At 42.6% G+C, this 17688-nt stretch overlaps 1 protein-coding gene across 2 annotated transcripts in view; it reads left to right on the forward strand.

Annotated features, from left to right (window-relative positions):
* Positions 1-17688, forward strand: part of LRRC49 (leucine rich repeat containing 49) — a 131408-nt gene that overhangs the window by 58870 nt on the left and 54850 nt on the right. For both annotated transcript variants that reach the window (XM_006031364.3, XM_006031365.3), the window contains one exon: positions 17309-17392. In XM_006031364.3, coding sequence (XP_006031426.1) covers positions 17309-17392 — 84 coding nt within the window. The remainder of the gene's footprint in view (positions 1-17308; positions 17393-17688) is intronic.

The following is a 17688-nucleotide window of genomic DNA, read 5'->3' on the forward strand; positions in this document are numbered from 1 at the left end:
TGTGGACTTGGGATTCCTTATTTTTTTCTTTTGTCTCCCTCGACACACATTTGCTTCAATAATGTTGTATTTCTTTCCCGCGTCACAATAATTGTTTTTTCAACATAAGTTATAACTTTCAATTTAAAATTTGTATCATAGCTGTTTTGGTATCTTTTACATTTGTACTGCTACATCCTCTTTTTTTCTAAATGATCTGTCATGTGGGGTTTCCCTGCTATTACTCACCCTACAGAATTTACCATGGGCTTCTGTGATTTTAAATTTTGGTCAGTCAGTGGTGATCAGGCCCTGTAATCTGCTGCTTTCCCTGCTACTCTACCAAGTGCTCCCCTGCCAACCTGTCCCTCCTCTTGGTGTCCTACTGCCACTTGCCTCATTGCTGTCAGGTGCCTTGTCGTATGCTGGTTCCCTCACTGCCACTGACTGGAATCTCGCTGTGTGCTAGATCCCTCACTGGCAGGTTCATTCTGGGTTCCTTGTCACTGCTTCTTGGTCCTTTGCATGCTAGATCCCTTGTCAGCTTTCTGGGTCCTACGTCATTGTTGCCAGATCCTTCACTGCATGCTGGGTGCTTTGCCTCATGCTCAGTCCCTTGCTACCACTGCTGGGAACCTTACCATGTGATGGATGTACTGCTGTCACTTCTAGGAGTCTCACTGCATGCTAGATCCCTCCCTACTGCTGCCTGGAGCCTTGCCATTCATTGGGTCCCTTGAGGAGTGCTGGGTCCCTTGTCACTGCATCCAGGACCCTCCCTGCAGCATGCAGGGTGCTTGGCTGGCCCTTGGAGGTCCTTCCTTCCTGAGTGCTTGCCAGCCCTTGCGGGGTCCCTCCCTGTTGTGTGCTGGCCAGAGTCCCTGCTCCCTGTGTGAAGGCCAGCTCCTACAGAGTCCCACCCCTGTGGGGTGTATCTGGCCAACCTCTCCCCACAGCGTACTGGGTGCCAGGTGACTTGGGTCTCTCCCAGTTGCTGTCTGGCTGGCAGGTGTGGAGACATCTCAGCATGCACTGGCCAGGCTCCTTGCAAACAGCTCAGAATGACCTGGCAGGCACTGGCTAGGCAGTGTCCTTACAGTGTTCAGGGTTTCTGGCCAGCACATGCTGAGTTGCTCTGAATTGTTGCTGGAGCAGTGGGTGCTGCAGCAGCCTGGCATACCGAAAGGGACCTGTCCAAGCTGCCAGCTTATGAGTAGTTGCTCCAGCACCCCCCATTGAGGCAGCAGCTCAGAGCAACTCAGCACAAGCTTGCCAGAAACTCCGCACGTTGTGGGGACAGTGCATGGCTGGTACCTGCTGGGTCATTTTGAGCGGCATGTGGGGTTTCCAGCCAGAGGATGCAGAAGCAACGCAACACACCTTAGTAGGCTGTAGCTTGGAGGTAACCCTCAACTGGCCAGCCAGAAACCCTGCACACTGATGGGAGCTCAGGCATCTTCTGCTGCCTGGCCATGGACGTTTTCTGGTTTAGGTAAGTCATATGCAATCATAACTAGTGACCTACTTAATTCGCAGTTTTGTGGAAACGGCGAAATCTGGAATTGTCCGCAGAATCAACAACAATAAATTCCGGTTCCCTGGTGGTCCTTACTGCCAGGAGGGGAGGGTGCTGGCTGGCGGGGTGGCATGAAGGGCAGCAAAGAAGATGGTGGCTGCCCCCTTGTCCCTCCTCCCCCCCACCAGGGCCTCTCCATCAATTGCCACCAAGGGGGTGGGACAGCCAGCAGTCAAGATGGTGACTGCCCCCTTGTCCCTCCTCCTTCCAGGCCTCTTTGCCAATCAGTGCCAAGGGGGAGGACCTCTCTACTAATCAGTGCTGAAGGGTGGGGCCACTGTGAAATGCCTGCTGTATTGGTTCTGTGCACTGCAAATGGCCTGCAAGGAGCCCTTTATCTCTGTTATTTAGGTAGGTCCCTAACCATAAAATGAGGCTTGATTTATTGATTGATTTATTATTTATTTATTTATTTCCCCCTCCCATGTTGAATGGTGGGGGAACCTCATGCTATAATCAAGTAAATATAGTAATTACTTTATTCTATTGAAAAATATATGTAAGAATAGAATGTACATCCTAGTGCAGGAGTTCTCATGCTTTTTTTGAACATATCTCTTTAGCTGCAAAATATTGCTGCTTGTACCCCTTACACCCAATGCACCTCTGTGTGTTTTTTATTTCTTAGAAAATGTCAATACCAACATCAACGCATGGCAGTGCCTTTATTCACTATGCATTGACTAATTGGAAGCTCCCCTGCCATTATTAAAATTTAGGCACGTATTCCTTGGCAAAGTGCCATGTACCCTTAGGGGCACACAAACCTCAATTTGAAAGTCATTGTCCTAGTATGCTTATTAATTAAACTGCTCTAATCTTGGTGATATTGTTCACCTGTTACATGGTGGTTCTGACTGAGATGAGTATCAGTAGTATTACTTTAGTACCAAAAGGAGCTATTAACACTATTGTATGGGACACTTGGCACTTTTGTTTTAATCTGAGATCATTGTAACCATTACTGTGCCATATTAAAAGTTAGAACATGTTCCTAGCAGTTGCATGGTAATGCTTACTATGTTCTTAGTTCACTCTAGACAGGTCTGGAGCTGGCTTTGCCTCCCTTCCCTCCCCTCAACACAGACCCCAGTAGCAGGTGCTGAAACTCTTTTATGTCCACCTCTGAGGATATGTAACCCGCATGCTTGGAGCCTGCACCCTCCTCACCATATGTCCAACACAGGAGTACCTGCCTTTGACACACTGACGTGAGCTGAGTCTCTGCTTCAGGAGGTGGGTGGAGAGAAGGATGAGGAGCTGAATCTGGGACAGGGTCCCTGCATCTGCACCTGCTGCTACATCCAGGGGGCAAGACAGGTCTCTGCTGCTGGCAGTCTTGAACCAATTCTGGTGCAGTGCCAGGGCTGAGACCAGCAATCAGTTGATCTCGGCCTTGGTACCATATTGAGTTTTGAACTTGTTTTATCTCTATGGAGTAGTTGAACAATAGCTGACTTAATGGTACTCATATTACTTAATATGAGCTGCAGATATTCCTCCTGTGAAAAATCCTAACTTTGCTATGATATGATCACACTTAGCGCACATTTTACTGGTTGAATGTGCATTTTAAGTGCAGTTAACACATCCTGGGCGCATGTACGTGTGATGAAAATTGCCCTTTTGTGTGGCTTAATGGTGTCACACTTTACACGTATGCATGTTTTTGGCAATTAAGTGAGTTTGTGTTGTCATAAACGAATCCTCATCCTGATGTGGGGATTCTGTGTGCACTCACGGAAATCTGCTCGTGGGACTTTTCCTAACAGAACACTTGTCACATCCATAGCCTGCCCCAAATTGTCCCCAGGTCCCCCATTGTCCAGAAGGATAATTGTTAATGGCCCACTGCCGCACACCCTCAGTTCTTTGCCTGGAAACTTGTGATCCAGCTTGAAGGGACTGCAGCGGGCCCTTCAAGCACACGCCCCTCCCCTCGGCAACATTGTCCCACCAATCAATCACTCCAATGTGTACTTGTGAGTCTTTGTGGTTGGAGGGTGGGGGTGTGTGGAATTGGGGTTTGTCCATTCAGTATTCTTCTCAGCACCTGCCTTTTTCTGCTGAGCATGTGTCATGGAAAAGTGAGTGTAGGGAGATTTCGGACGTTTGTGACTGATATTAATTGGTGGTTCTGGCACCTCAATGTCTGGCATAGCACTTGATGTGCTAATGGCACCGATTCAAAAAGAGCGTGGGGACCTCGCACCCACATTTCTTTTTTGGCTTCTGCTAGGTTGGGGGTGTTTGCTGGGGTGATACTTCATGGCAGGTCTATTCATTGTTCCACTAAGCGCTATTATCTGCAGCCCTGGGCAGATCATGGGTTTCTGGGGTCATTGCACACCCCAACTTTTTAGGGGCAGGGGGCAGTTACAGGAACCTGAGGCATGTAGGAATTAAAATGTAAAGAGCAGGGCTGTTATAGAGATCAGTGGGGTGGATTGTTATGCAGCACTCCCTGCAGTAATTTACTGTGAATAGCTCAGTGAGCATTTCTTAAGATTTAAGAATGATTACATGTAAACGGTGATGGAAATACAAAATCCACTGTTTCAATTTAGGGGGCATAGAATGCAACCCTGGAGGACTAAACCCCTGTCATGTGTACAAGGGCCTCTTCTTGCGACATGGCCCTTAGAAGCACTGACACAGTCACTTTTGGTGTTTGCATGAGGACTAATACAAAGTATTCAGGGAAGGTGGCAAAAGCACACAGGAATACAATATGGAATAAACAAGTAAAAGTAAGGAATTGCCATTGCTGTTCCTAGGTGAAAAAGTACATTTTCTGAGCCCATGAGGGCAGGGAGTGTTGCCCTTGTAAGAGGGCTTATCCCTTTCCCCCTTTTTACAAGAACAGCTTCTTAACTATGAGAGGTGGGTGGTTAGGATGTAGTGAGGCAAACGTTTAGAGCAGTGATTCTCAACGAGGGTGCCATGGCACCTGGTTGGGGGGGGTCCTTGAAATCCTTTCAAGGGTGTCATAGGTTACCAAGCCAGAGATTTCAAATAGGAATTCATAGTGCTAAACACATTCTGACCTACTGCAGTATTTCTTAGTTCTTGGCAACAGAAAATTGCTCTTCTTTTCTGTAGTCAAAAAGGAAGTGAAAACTAAGAACTGGCACTTTTTGAGGGGTGCTTTGAGTCTGAAAAGGTTGAGAACTGCTGATTTTAGAGGCAGGCTATTGGATTCTAGGCAACAGAGGGAGGGTATATAACCCTTTTCCCATGGTATGAACACCTTTGCCTCCTTGACAAGTACCCTTCCACTTCTGAGATTAGTGTGGAGCTGGGCTTCAGAATCTGTTGTGTGTATTGTCTGTATTGGAACCGAACGGAATTTCCCCTCACTGCCAGGCTGGCAAGGGTGGGTTGTGGTGTTTTTCCTTTCTTTACAGCAGCTTAGGGATCTAATAGGTAGGATAGGATGTCAGGTTTAATGGGACAGGACCAAATGTGGAGAATGGAGGGACTATCAGGAGCCCTCTTGAAAGAATAGAAGATGATTTGCTTTGTATGACTTATTACTGGAAGTTCCCCAGATGAATCAAAGTTATGACCTAGTTAAACTACCTCTTTTGTGTCGTGCCTTATATGTCTGGGAGAATAAAATATTGGGCTAGAAAGCAAAGAGGAGACATCAAATCCATAAAAGAAAGCAACAGTAAGAATAATGAAAGAGCAGCTATTTTATAGGGAGTTTTAAGATGATAAAAAATGAGGTCAGAGACAGCCCAAGCAGTTGGAGCTGGAAAGAGAAGGGGCAAAAAAACTTGAATTTAGAATTCATTATAAAATTATGTATTAAAGTGTTTTTACACCCCCCCCCCCCCCTTTTTTTTTTGTCTTGGCCATAAAGAATATTTACAGAAATGCATGAGAGAATTGCATGCTATTTTTGTCATTTGTTATAATCATAGAATAAATATTTTCTCTGTTGTATACTGGAAGTTATCCTGATTTTAACGTGTCATTCGTTACCATCCAGTGGATCAGCACAGAGCCTGTTTTGTATATACCCTTTATACAAGACTGTATTTTACCCTTAGAACTGTGAAACTCTTTTTTTATCCCAGCTTTGAAGCAAAGGTGACTCTCAATCCCTTGCTCTATAGATGTTTCTTCAAGCTCCACCTACTTTGTTGAGCTTATTTAAAATGACAAAGTTTTTACTTTCCAAATTCAGCATACCATGTATTTGTTTTGAAATACTGCACTTGGAAAATATTCAGCTCCCTTTTTAGAAACTCTCACTAGTTTTTAAAACTTCTGAACCCCATGTATTATCAGGGATTGTTGAAATGAGAGGTTGCTTGTCACCCTATTTCTGTTTTCCTGTTTGAAATTTGTAAACAAGTGTGTAGTGAATCAGTAGATTAAAATGGTCTTGTAAATTATGTACATGTTCTCAGTGGACTGAGATTCTTTCAACAAAACTTTGTCAAAGAAAGTACAGTATTGTGAATTAAATGGCATGTGTTTTGTACAAGAAAATTAGATGGATTTTGATGCTTCTCATTTATTTACAGTGGGAGCCTCTTGTGACCTGCAATCTTGTGTAGATCTTTTGAGATGCCTCTCTTCTTTAATAAATGGGAATTAAACATATTCTCTTATCTGTATGATAGTTTTACCTAGCATAAGATTCTTTTGTCAAGACAAGTTTGTTCCCCATTCAACATGGGGAAAAGAACCTTTTGTCATAGAATTGAGTACAGGTCAGGCAAACAGCTGGAAGCTCCCGATGGGGCCAGGGTGGCTAATGTGGCACGTAGGGGGTGCATGGGAGGGTGTGGGGAAGCACACTCTAGGCATGGTGTGGAGGAAGCATGGGGGAAAAGGGCAGCAGAAGGATTGCCGGGGAAGGAACATGTGAAGCAAGGGGAGCATGGGGAAGGGGCGTATGGCCCACAGAGGGACATGAGGAAGGGATGAACAGAGCAAGGGGTGTATGGGGAAATGGTGGAGGGGAAATGGAGTGCAGAGCAAGAGGTGTGTGGAGAAGGGGCATCAGGTGCAGAGGGAGCATGGGGAAAGGGATGCCCCTTCCCTGCACTCCTCCCTACTCTGTGCATGTGGAGCAGCAAAGAGCTGCTATGGGTTTGGGCCCTGAACCTGACTGGGCTAAAGCTGGAGCTGCCACTATTGCCTGGCCCAGCTAGGTGATCCATGCCCCCAGAGGAGATGGAACAAGAGCATCTCCAAAGGTAAGGAGTGACAGGCACAAGAGGGGAACAAGTGGTAGGAGGGGGTGGATAGTAGAGAGGCAGAAACCGGGGGAAGGTGGCAAGAGGGAGACAAGAGGTGTGGGGCAGGCTGCCTGACCCTTCCCCCCTCCAACCATCATTTCCTCTGCCACTACTTCCCCTGTGGCAGTGGCAGGAGGGATGAATTTAAGAAGACCCTCCAAAAAATAGATTCTAGCCTTGGAAAATTAACAAATTTATAAATTGTCATGTCTACAGTTTAATAATGGGGGTTGTCTTAAATTCAGGGCCATCTTACACAAGTAAATATGGTAAAAAGTTTATAGAATGGTAACCCTAAATTTCCCAATGTTCAGAGTTTAAGGAGTTTTTTCAAAACATAGTATTCCTAAGAGGTTTTTTGTTGAACATGTATACAGGTCTGTAAGTCAAGACATTTTAGAGTCACATTTCTACAAAGAAACTTAAAGTTGTTTCTGCACTTACCAAATTTATGAAACACACAATTTAACAAATATTCCAACTCATCTTCTAATTTTTAAAATGCAGTGGGAAAGTTCTGCATTAGATACCTGTCAACTCCATCCAGTTCTATCTGGGAACCAGTTCAGGTCATGTTCTGTCCAGAATCTGCATTTGGATAGTGAATCTGGTTAAAATGGTTAAGTTGTTGGGTATCTGGATATCTTTGTACGAGTGATTTTTGCCTCACCTTGTGATCAATAGTGGCAACTCAAAATTTGCTGATTCTGTTTGTAATCAAGTAAGGTGTTTTGTGTTGAAGGCAATTATGTTTGTAGTCTTAACCCAATTAGCTTTGGACAACAAATCACATTTTTTAATATTCTGTTGAGTTGTTATTTTGGCATTGTATCTTGAATATCTTCTTGTAAAAAGGCAACTGCATACTATATTAGTATTACAGCCCTTAAATTGTAATTCAAATAGTCATCTGTGGTTCCTCATCCTTTTTTGCAGATTCTCAGGCTAAGAGATCTGCCAGGTTCTTTTTGATATTTATGTTAAGAAACCTTTTGAACTGGATATCTGACTCTGGTCAAACTCAAGTCCTGGTTTTATGAGTAGGAGGAATTGGAAGTACAATTGATGTTTATATCATCAGCTCCTGTATCTTTACTACTATATGACCAAAACAAGTTGGCAAGATCATTGGACCATCATAAACATACACAAAATTGGATCAGAAAAAACCAGTATTGCCTTAATGAATGTAATATAATGAAGTCTCTGACAATGGACAGACATTACATGTCTAGTGATTTAAATATGCCCTTGCATTGCCACGAAAAGCAAACATACAGCTATTCTAGCAGTTTTTTTGGGGAACCCCCCCCCCCCCCCCCCCCGCCATACACAAAACTTTTTTTTGGGCCCCCCCCCCCCCCCCCCCATGGTTCTATAAAGAAACATTAACTCTTTCCAAAAGTAACTTCTTGGCAGCACTACATGTGACAGTTGTCCAGTGACACAAAGCACCAGACGGTCTGCCTTGGTCCTCTGGCATCCCAGGAGGCTATCCGTCTCCTGCCGCCCCATCGTGACTCAAGGGTGTTTACGTCTTTCCTTTTACAAGTGGCAAATGCAATGGTTGGGGTCAAAGGGAAACTCTTCAGTACTTCTTCTGAAGTGAAAGCAACATATGAGCCCTATGGGGCAGTAGCTTGGCTAGGAGGTCCATGTGTGCTTGGGGCAGAGTCTATCTTTTGTAATTCATAAAGGCCATGGCTGGGATGAAAGGGAAACTCCTCGGGGCCTCTCCTGAAGCAGAGGCCATGTCAGAGCTCTGTGGGGTGGTAGGACAGCCTGGAAGTCTAGCTGTGTTTTATGCAGCGACTAGCTGCTATAATTTTCATAAAGGCAATGGCTCGAATGAAGGGAAGTCTCTGCAGCCCTCCTCCCACCTTAAATGGAGCCAGCATCTGAACCCTCCCCCTATTGCTGACCTTCTGCAGATTGATGAAGCAGGTGAATCATGGTGCCAGTACTTACATAGTCTTCCTGTACTGCCTCTCCCACTGTGGACCTACCCACATCAAATTGGTTGGCAAACTACAGACTGCATGGCCAGGGTCTCAGTTGCGTCCAACTGGCTGTACGTGGCACTGTGCAACAGTCTGCACAGGAGCTGAATAAACTCTCTGAAGAAGTGGTAATAGGCTTTAACTCTGCTGTAGGCATACAGCATGCACTGGAGCTGCTGTCATGGACTTAAACAGTTCCAGGTCTTTTCTGCATTCATTTCCCTGAACTACTCTTTTCATATGACTTTACTAACTAGTTCTCTTAGTTTGTCATAATTTGGAAATAACAATAATCAAAACCTTAACTATAGACCTACTTTGTTTGTCTTTCCATGTAATTGAAAGCGAGTCAACTCATGATTTATGGTTATCTTCTATAGTTTTCTTATAACTTTCCAAAACAAAGTTTACAATAGAAGCATTGGTTTGGAAGCCACAGGGCATGCAGATGGCAGGGATCCATTGTGGGCTGGAAGTGAAGTAGATGAGTCTTTTTGGCAGTGGAAACTGAAGGGGTATGCTGTGATGCTCTGTACTGGCAGCATGAGGTGGGCAGAAGGGGGAGGAGTTTCTGGTGAGTGTGGTTCCCTGGGTCGCCTGCCAATCAGTGCTTTCCTCTGTGCTTAGCGATCTATGGGAACTTTGGGAAATGGGCACCTGCAGGGCATGCTGAGATCTCTGCATATATCGGTTCCCCTGGCTGCAAATTTTGGCAAGATGATGCATATAAATTATGTTTGTTGTAAGGAGCTACAGATTCTGTAAGGGTGACTACAGAATTTTTACGAGCAGGTCTGTTTGAACCAATGCTTATTTGCTTTGCAGGATTAACAGAGCATATTGGTTGTATGCGCTCTATAAGACTAACCAAGAAATGTTTAAACGTTTGGGACTTGAATGTGCTGATTTCCATAAAAAGTAATAAAAAATTGTTTTTTGATCTTTATCAAAAAGTTTACTTGACTTTTTAAATGACTATTCAGTAAAACAAATGTGGACTTCCTTAGCTGAATTACTTTCTATAAGTGTCTTTATAAAAGTTAGGAACTTTAATATGTTTTCATTTTATAAAAGTAGGGGTCAGCAATGTTTTTGGGGAGAGTGCCAGAAACACGCACAACCTCAACTTCTATAAGATGCTGGCATGCCAGAGGCAGGTGGCAGGGGAGCTTAGGTACCTGATCCTTGTTTTGGCAGTGCAGCCCCAGCCACTTCTCTGCTGTCCACCCTGAAGGATGCATGCCAAACAAAAATACCATTGTATGCCATACTCTGGCATGCGTGCCAGGGGTTGCCTACCCCTGTATAGGAGCATAATGTTGAACAGCTTCACTCTAATCAATAACATGTCCAATTGATGGTATGTTGCTACATGTTATTTCTGTTAGTTCAGTTTCATTCCTTCACTAAAGACGACTTTCTCCTTTTTAATTCAGAAATCTCTTGCTACTTAGAGATTGGAAAAATATCTTTCTAAGTATGATATCTTTCTATATAAGTTAACAAAGTACTTTAAAATGCAATCTCTGGCAAATAGAGGTAACTTCACTGCTTTTAAAAAGGGAGAGTCAGTAGCTGCTTGGCATCATGTATTAGCTGTTATGCTTCACCTGTTATCTCTATCTGGTCCTGTAGCAAATGAACTTCATCACTTTAAATTTAACCCTGAAATAAACAGCATGAGAGTTATAGTGGTTTGGTTACGCTTGTATCTATCTGTAGAGGAATGAGAAGACCTACCAGTTGCATTGTACTGTTTCCAGTCATTTGCATGTTTTGCATAGGGGTCTGTCCCTGCGACTGTGGTTGTTTGAGATTATTATGCTGTATTTTCAAAGTACAGACACTGACTCCCTTGGGTCAATGTATAGAAAATTGCCACCAACAAGACTTAAATTCCAGGATCCACTCTCTCTGCCTAGATATGCTTGAAGATGAGAGGCTCGGGGTGATCCAAGTTGATAGAAACCATCACTTCCTGTGGGATGTAATGCTGTACTTTCTTTCACATGATACTTGCTCAAATAAAACACGCATCTTGTTTTTGGAAAGCAGAATGTAGGCACCTATACATGAGCATGGAGGCTGCTCCGACATGCTAGAATTCTAGCCTGTTGGAGCAAACTCGATTAATTGAGTCTGCTGGAGCGTGGCAATTGTTGCACTCCAGCACCCTCCTGCATCTTGTGTATCAGTGTCCCTGTGCTTAAAAATGGTTGTTTGAGCGTTTGAACTATAGTTTGTTGAGTCATGGCCACCTGTGTGACATGGAGTAAGTCCTCCTGCAAACATAGTGTCTAGAAAGTGTAGCATCAGGAATTTCCTGATATGTTAGACTGTTTCCTGGGATGCTGCACTTCTTGGATGCTCTGTGTTTTCAGGAGGACTTGCTCTATATCATACAAGGTTAGGTCCTGGACTCCTGCAGAGGGCAGTAGCAAGACTGTTACTTCCTCACTGGAAGTAGTTCTTTATATAAGTTGTTGTAAATATAGTGTTGTTTCCACATCACAGACTGTGAGTGGGTGACAAGTCCACCCTATTATGCGACGCTGAAAATACAAAGAACAAAGGAATACTTGCCACACCAATGAGCCTGGCCCAGGGAAAAGCCGCGCCAAGAGCCCTGGATGGTAATTAGTTCAATCAGCTGGGAGAACTGGCTAGGCAGCAAATGAGATGCTGTGGTTGGCCTCATAGCTGATCAGTGTGGGGAATTGAAAGGGGAGCTGAGCAGGCAGTTGGCATTGGCTGTGGAGAGAAATACGCAGGAAGAAGCCCGGGGGGATGTGGGGAGATGGTGACAAGGGACTGACCAAGGGGACTTGGGGGAGAGAGTCCCAAAGATGACTTACCTGCGGAGGCAGGGAGACGCAGCGATTGCAACATCTAAGCCGGTGAGTCCAAGTCTGGTGGATGTGGGCAGCCACTCTAGGGACCTGGAGGACAGGAGAGACAGGACTGAGAGTTTGTGTGAGTTTGAGGCATTGGCTTCCTGTGACTGCCCTGTAGGATATGGGCAGAGAACTTACGGGACAGTTGGGTTGGGACCCATGCAGGGAAGAACGGGGCAAGTTATCAGGAACAAGAAACCAGTCACCTAGAGGCTGATCAAGGCAGCCTAGGGGCTGAGACTCCCACATGTGTAAAATCATGACATCAAGTGTGGCGAGGGCAGGGTATGTGGATGGTGGAGCCCTGGGAAATGGAGCTAGCCTTCTAAGTTACAGAACTAACGTCAGCTGCCTTTCATAGGGCTGTATTCATCTTTGGTTCCTTTCTTTTCCATCTGAGTCATCGTGGGTGAGTTCAAGGTGACTATCCAGTCCAGCGTAAAAGAGACAGCAGTTTTACTTTAGGAGTACATGGCAAAGCTTCCACACCAGACTTTATCAGAATACTAAGCCAATAGCTCACTTGATGCTTCCGGCACTAGCTACAGTGCTTAGTTAATAAGTATGGTTGTGAGACGGTTAACATGAGACTGTCCCTTCAGTTTGCTGAGCAGATGCAAATTGCAACCATCTTGCCACGTGTATGGCATGTACAGTATCTCTAGGTTTGTGCCTTTTCTAACAAAGTAAAGTTTCCCCTCCTAAAATACTCCAATTTTTTGGGAAGAGGGGCTGATTTTTAGGGAAAAGGTATATGTTGTATATGAGAACATATAGTAATCGGGAGGTGCTGGCAGTACTTTTCCTTAGTATTGCCTTGCCAGTTATGTTCTGTACATTGTAAAGTACACTTTGAACAGGTGAGGGTGGATATAATGGGGGCCATTGGAAAAGAGTGCAAGAATGCACAAGTATACCTGGTTGTGGTGGATTATGCTGCATGTTGCCCTGAGACCAGTTTTCTTATTCTCTGTGACAATTATAGCAATTGTGAAAGAGCTACAAAGTGTAGCATTATTGGTAAAATCGTGTCGGGCAACAAGATTTTTCTGATTCCAGACAGTTCAGTGCTTTCAGTTTCCTCAAAAGAGAATTATTGGAAGATGTCTTCCTTATTCTGTGGTGAGCCAATCCATAATTAAAGGAACTACTGCCTTGTGATGGACATTGTGGCTGTTTACAGTTTCTGGTTCATCATATTCTTCAAATTGCCACAGGAGTGCTGTACTTTTTATAGCTAATCAATATACCATATTTTCTCCAAAGAAGACATGCGCCCTCTTTTGGGAAGGTGGAATGAAGAAAAAAGATTTTTCCAGCATCTTCTGTCATGTAGCATAGGCTCACTACTGCTGGATGTTCTTGGGTGTATGCAGGAGGAGTAAAGTCCTGTTCTCAGCATCACTCGCCCTCTTCCTGCACCTGCCAAAACTCAAGCTGTAGCCATGTCACAGCCACTGCTGAAACGGCAGCAGATTTCCTTGGACTATGGAATTTGTGGGGGCCTTTCCATGAGCAGTGGAATATGAGCTGCTGCTGGTGGCATCTGCGGGTAGTTGCCGACTGCTGGTTGGCGCACCCTCCCGCCACCCGCCGACAGTGCTGCGGCGCCTGCGGGCTGCTCCCCGCTTGCTGCCGCCACGCTTCCACCACCGACAGCGCTGCTGCTGCTGCTGCTGCTGTCTGCTGGAGCTTGCCCTGCTGCCCCCCAGCCTCTGGGGGCATGTGGCATACATACATGATACTGTTCTGTTTGGAGATGTGTGATGGCGTTTATGAAGCTTTCCCTCTTCCCTGCTTTCGTTGTTGGTCTCTTGAACATTAAGTACATAGGAAGCAAGGTAAGCCGATGCAAAGTTGAGCTTAAAACCTTAATTCTTGAGGGGCCTAAGAAGGCTAAGAAGAGGTTCCAGACTATAAAAACCTGGTAGGACAGTTTAAAAAAAAAAAAATGAAAAAAAGAAAACCTTTTTTTTCCCCCACAGGAGGTTTGTAGGGTATAGCTGGACAATAGAGGAGCTCATCAATATGAATCCAGAGTTGCCAGGCCAGGGCCTTTGCTTGGAGCCCCATGCTCAATCAGGCATAATCTGTCTTTGATTACAGATAATCAAAAGCACAGAGAGAGAATTTCTAAGTTTATTTGTTGAATTATGTGAAATTCAATGCATGAATCATCTTGCAAAATAGCCTTTGCTATGCAAACATATTTTAAAGTATACTACACCTGCCTCAGTTATCCTCATATACTGTAGAAATAACTTTCTACAAGTACAGAAGTTTAATGGTTACACAGAGTACATCCCGTTTCTGTTTTGTTTCTTGCATTTTACATTAAAATTCCATCCATGTGCCAGCAATTAATATATCAAGATTTTCTTTGAGATTTTTTTTTTTGCAAGAGGTGCTTTATTTTCCATTTGAGGCCACAGGTTTTTTTTAAATCTGTAAGTTTCTTAAAAGTGAAAAGGGAAACATCTACTATTTTAAACCAGAGCTTTCTATTTTGGAGGAGAAGAAAAATCCTTTGTCTTTAGAAGTTAGCATTATATAAACATTCAAGAGGTATATGAAGTTTTAAAAAAGTTTTTTCCAAAATATGTGTTGGAGAAACTGTTCGTAATGAACATTTCTTTGTTACTTGGAAAATGTGTTCTAAAAATACTGTGCTATGAGAACTTGTGGACTTTTGTAAACAGGGCACATTTAACCAAATATGGCTATGCTGCTATATAAGATTGTTGTGACAAGAAACTTAAAAATCCTTGACTGTATGCTTTTATTTAGGAACAAATATCTGTTTTCTTCGTTGTTAAGTGATAATGTTGTCTGACAAATAGCTAATGCAGTTAATATTTTACAGAGAAGACCCTTTGCTGTCTCGTATTGGTTTCTGTTACTGAGTGAAGTGGTTAAATAACTGAAACAACAGGAGGCACACAGCAGTTTATAATGATTAATATAAATCTTGGTTTCTGACTCTAACATGAGTTTACTATCACAGACTCACTCATTGGTCTTTTGTAATAAAAATATAAGTGCAAAATTAGTTGTCTACAAGAAATACTTAAATGTTTTAGTTGTAATATTGAAACATAATGAAATGACATAAATGCTGTATAAGAAAAATACTTACCATATACTACAAGATCTTCAAAAATTTTAAATGTTTTAAAAATAGCAGATATGGTAATTTATCATCTTGATTATTTTCAACCAAGGAAATGCTTATTTCTGCCCCTTGTTTTTCTTTTTAATATCAGTTTTGTATTTTGTATTTTTAATGATAGCTGGCATGAACTTTATAAAACTATACAAGAAAATTTAATATTTAAATATTGACAATTGTTATCTTAATACCAAAAAGAAGGAGAGAGAAACATAGTAGATAAGGCAATAGAACAGTTGATAAAGGGAAAAATTAGTATTCTTTTCTCAAACTTAATACGTCAAAGGCAAAGCGAAGATCTATTTATAACTGACAACCTTTAATTGGTCCACAAATAAAATATATTATATCTGAGCCAGTATTTGTTGAGGAGAAAGTCATCAGACATTTTATTTTCTAGGCTTGTGCTCTTGAGGATTTTTTTTACCAAAACTTAATTTGGTGAGGACCTAAAGTAATCACAGTCCCATTAAGGACGATGGAAAAATTTGCTTTGTAAGGGCCTGCACCTTATGCTGTGAGCTGCATATATGCTGTGCATTCAGTTAAGAACAGCATAAAATTGTTGGGATAGCAGTCTGAATTTCCCCTTTACTCTGAAATTATTTCTGCTTGATGCTGTAGCCTGAAGTCTAAGGAAAAAAACAAACCCCAACCTCCTCTTCATTTTTAATTTGACTTATTTGGTCACAGAGATGAAAATCCATAGTAAAAAATTAGCACTGAAAGACATTAGTTGCAGCTGGTAAAATTAGGGGATGTTATGTGTTGCTAAAATTTTTTGCTGGAAAAAATCATGGGTGAGTAGGGAGAAAAAATGCTTAGAACAGTAGGTAATGGAAATAGTGTTTCTTTTGCTATTATCGGGCTTAAAAATGCACGCAAAGGTTTAAGACCTGAGTTTCTCCCTTTTTTTATTTCGTTGTGGTATCAAAAAATGTGAAAGATTTATTTTGTTTTAGTTACGTGTGTGGTTTTGGTTTTCATTTTAACCTAAAAAAAAATCAGGAAGATGAAGTCCTGAGACATAAATAACAATGTGGTTGTGCACCTGGAGCAGCTGCCACATGCAGGGCAGCTTCTGGTTGCTGTGAGGCTCTGATTTGCCATTGTGTGGCTGTAGCCATTTTTTTTCCAAACCTCTCCTCCTCCCCACAGTCGGCAACTGGGGCAGTCGCCTCATAACTGGGTCCTAGTAATGCTATTGTTGAAGTCTAATCTTGCTTGAATCTTGGAGATCCATTGGGAGTTCTCCAAAACATGGTTGTTGTCAGTTATATTACTTTAACTGATAGAGTGGGTTGAAAGTTTTATAATAGTTTTGTTTTATTTAAAATGTAAACTATTCAAATGATGATAATGTCTGGTTATGCAATGCCTTCTACCTGTAGAGCTCAGAACTCTTTAAAAACATCACTAAAATAAAAACAACAACATTGTTCCTATTTAACTGATGGAGAAATTGAGACACAGGGAGGGAAGAAATTTGCCAAAGGTCAAGTGACAAAGTAGTGGCAGGCCAGGAATAGAAATCATCATATCTTCTGAATTCTGGGCCATTGTCCTACCCACTAGTTTAAATTATTTCCTTTTAGTAAGTAAGTAATATTGAATGCAAATATTTCTGTACTTTTAACAATGAAAATGCTTTTTAAAAATAAAACACTGACTAAATACTGTTTTCTCTCTCTCTAACCTTAATTCTTCAAACAAATACAAGGGAACCATTGATTAATAATCTGGCCATTATAAGAAGTATATAGAATGTAATCAGGAGGGGAGCAGTGGCAGCCTTAGTAAGAAAGTCCCCAAGTTAGCTTGGATAACACTTGCCATGGCTTCACCTCAGTCTAGCCAGCTAAACATAAGAAAACGGGTCTCCTTTGGTTTGAATATGCTCTGCTGAAGCCTATGCTCCTGTGTTTTCAGTGCTTTCTTTCCCCAGGCTGGATAAATATTGCATTTATGCAAATCCAAGATGCCTTTTGCAGGTGGCAAAGTGTGTGTGTGGGGTGGGGGACAGGCAGGCATCAGGCTGCTTGCCTCTGCCCCCCACTTGCTGCCCAACTGCCTCTCCTACCTCCTGTCCTCTTGCCACTGCTTTCCCCACTGCAATAGCGCTGGGAACAAATTTAAGATGACCCCCCTCACCAATAATTACACACTATACATGGAAAATTATAACAAATGTATACATTTTCCATGTATAGAATCTAATTACTGGGGGGTCATCTACTTCCCCACCACCTTGTACTTGAATCCAAGATGAGTTGCTTCCCCCCTCCGTTAATGGGGGGAGGGGGAGCTTATCTTGGATTCAAGTAAATATAGTATATTTGTTTTTTGAACAGGATGTATGTTCTGTTTTTATAACTATATCAGCCTGTCAATTTCATTTTGCATAGTAAACTTGTCTTTATTTCTTCATGTAGGAAGAAGAAAGGCGTGTGGCATCTGTCGCAGCAAGAAAAGAGGAAGAGAAGAAGCGTGAAAGCCACAGACAGACCTTGCTAAAGGTATTTTATTGTCCTAACTGTAATTGAGGTTAGATAAAATACTGTTAATGTAATTTATAGCAATACTGAACATGTTAATGTCTGTCAGTAATTTATTCCCAGATATATACATTTTTATGTATTTCCCATTTAGACTAAGCGCTAGCCTGGGGGATGTTTTGCAGTTGTTTTTTTTGTTGTTGTTGTTGAAACTGTTCCAATGTGTATTTAAAAAGAATTCATAGGAGCTGTGATGGGAACCCTGGTGCCCCCTGTCCTAGGAGAATGCTCTTACTTTCAAATTATATTCACCTCCT

Source organism: Alligator sinensis, unplaced genomic scaffold (genome assembly GCF_000455745.1).
Source record: "Alligator sinensis unplaced genomic scaffold, ASM45574v1 scaffold913_1, whole genome shotgun sequence".
Lineage (NCBI taxonomy): Eukaryota > Metazoa > Chordata > Crocodylia > Alligatoridae > Alligator > Alligator sinensis.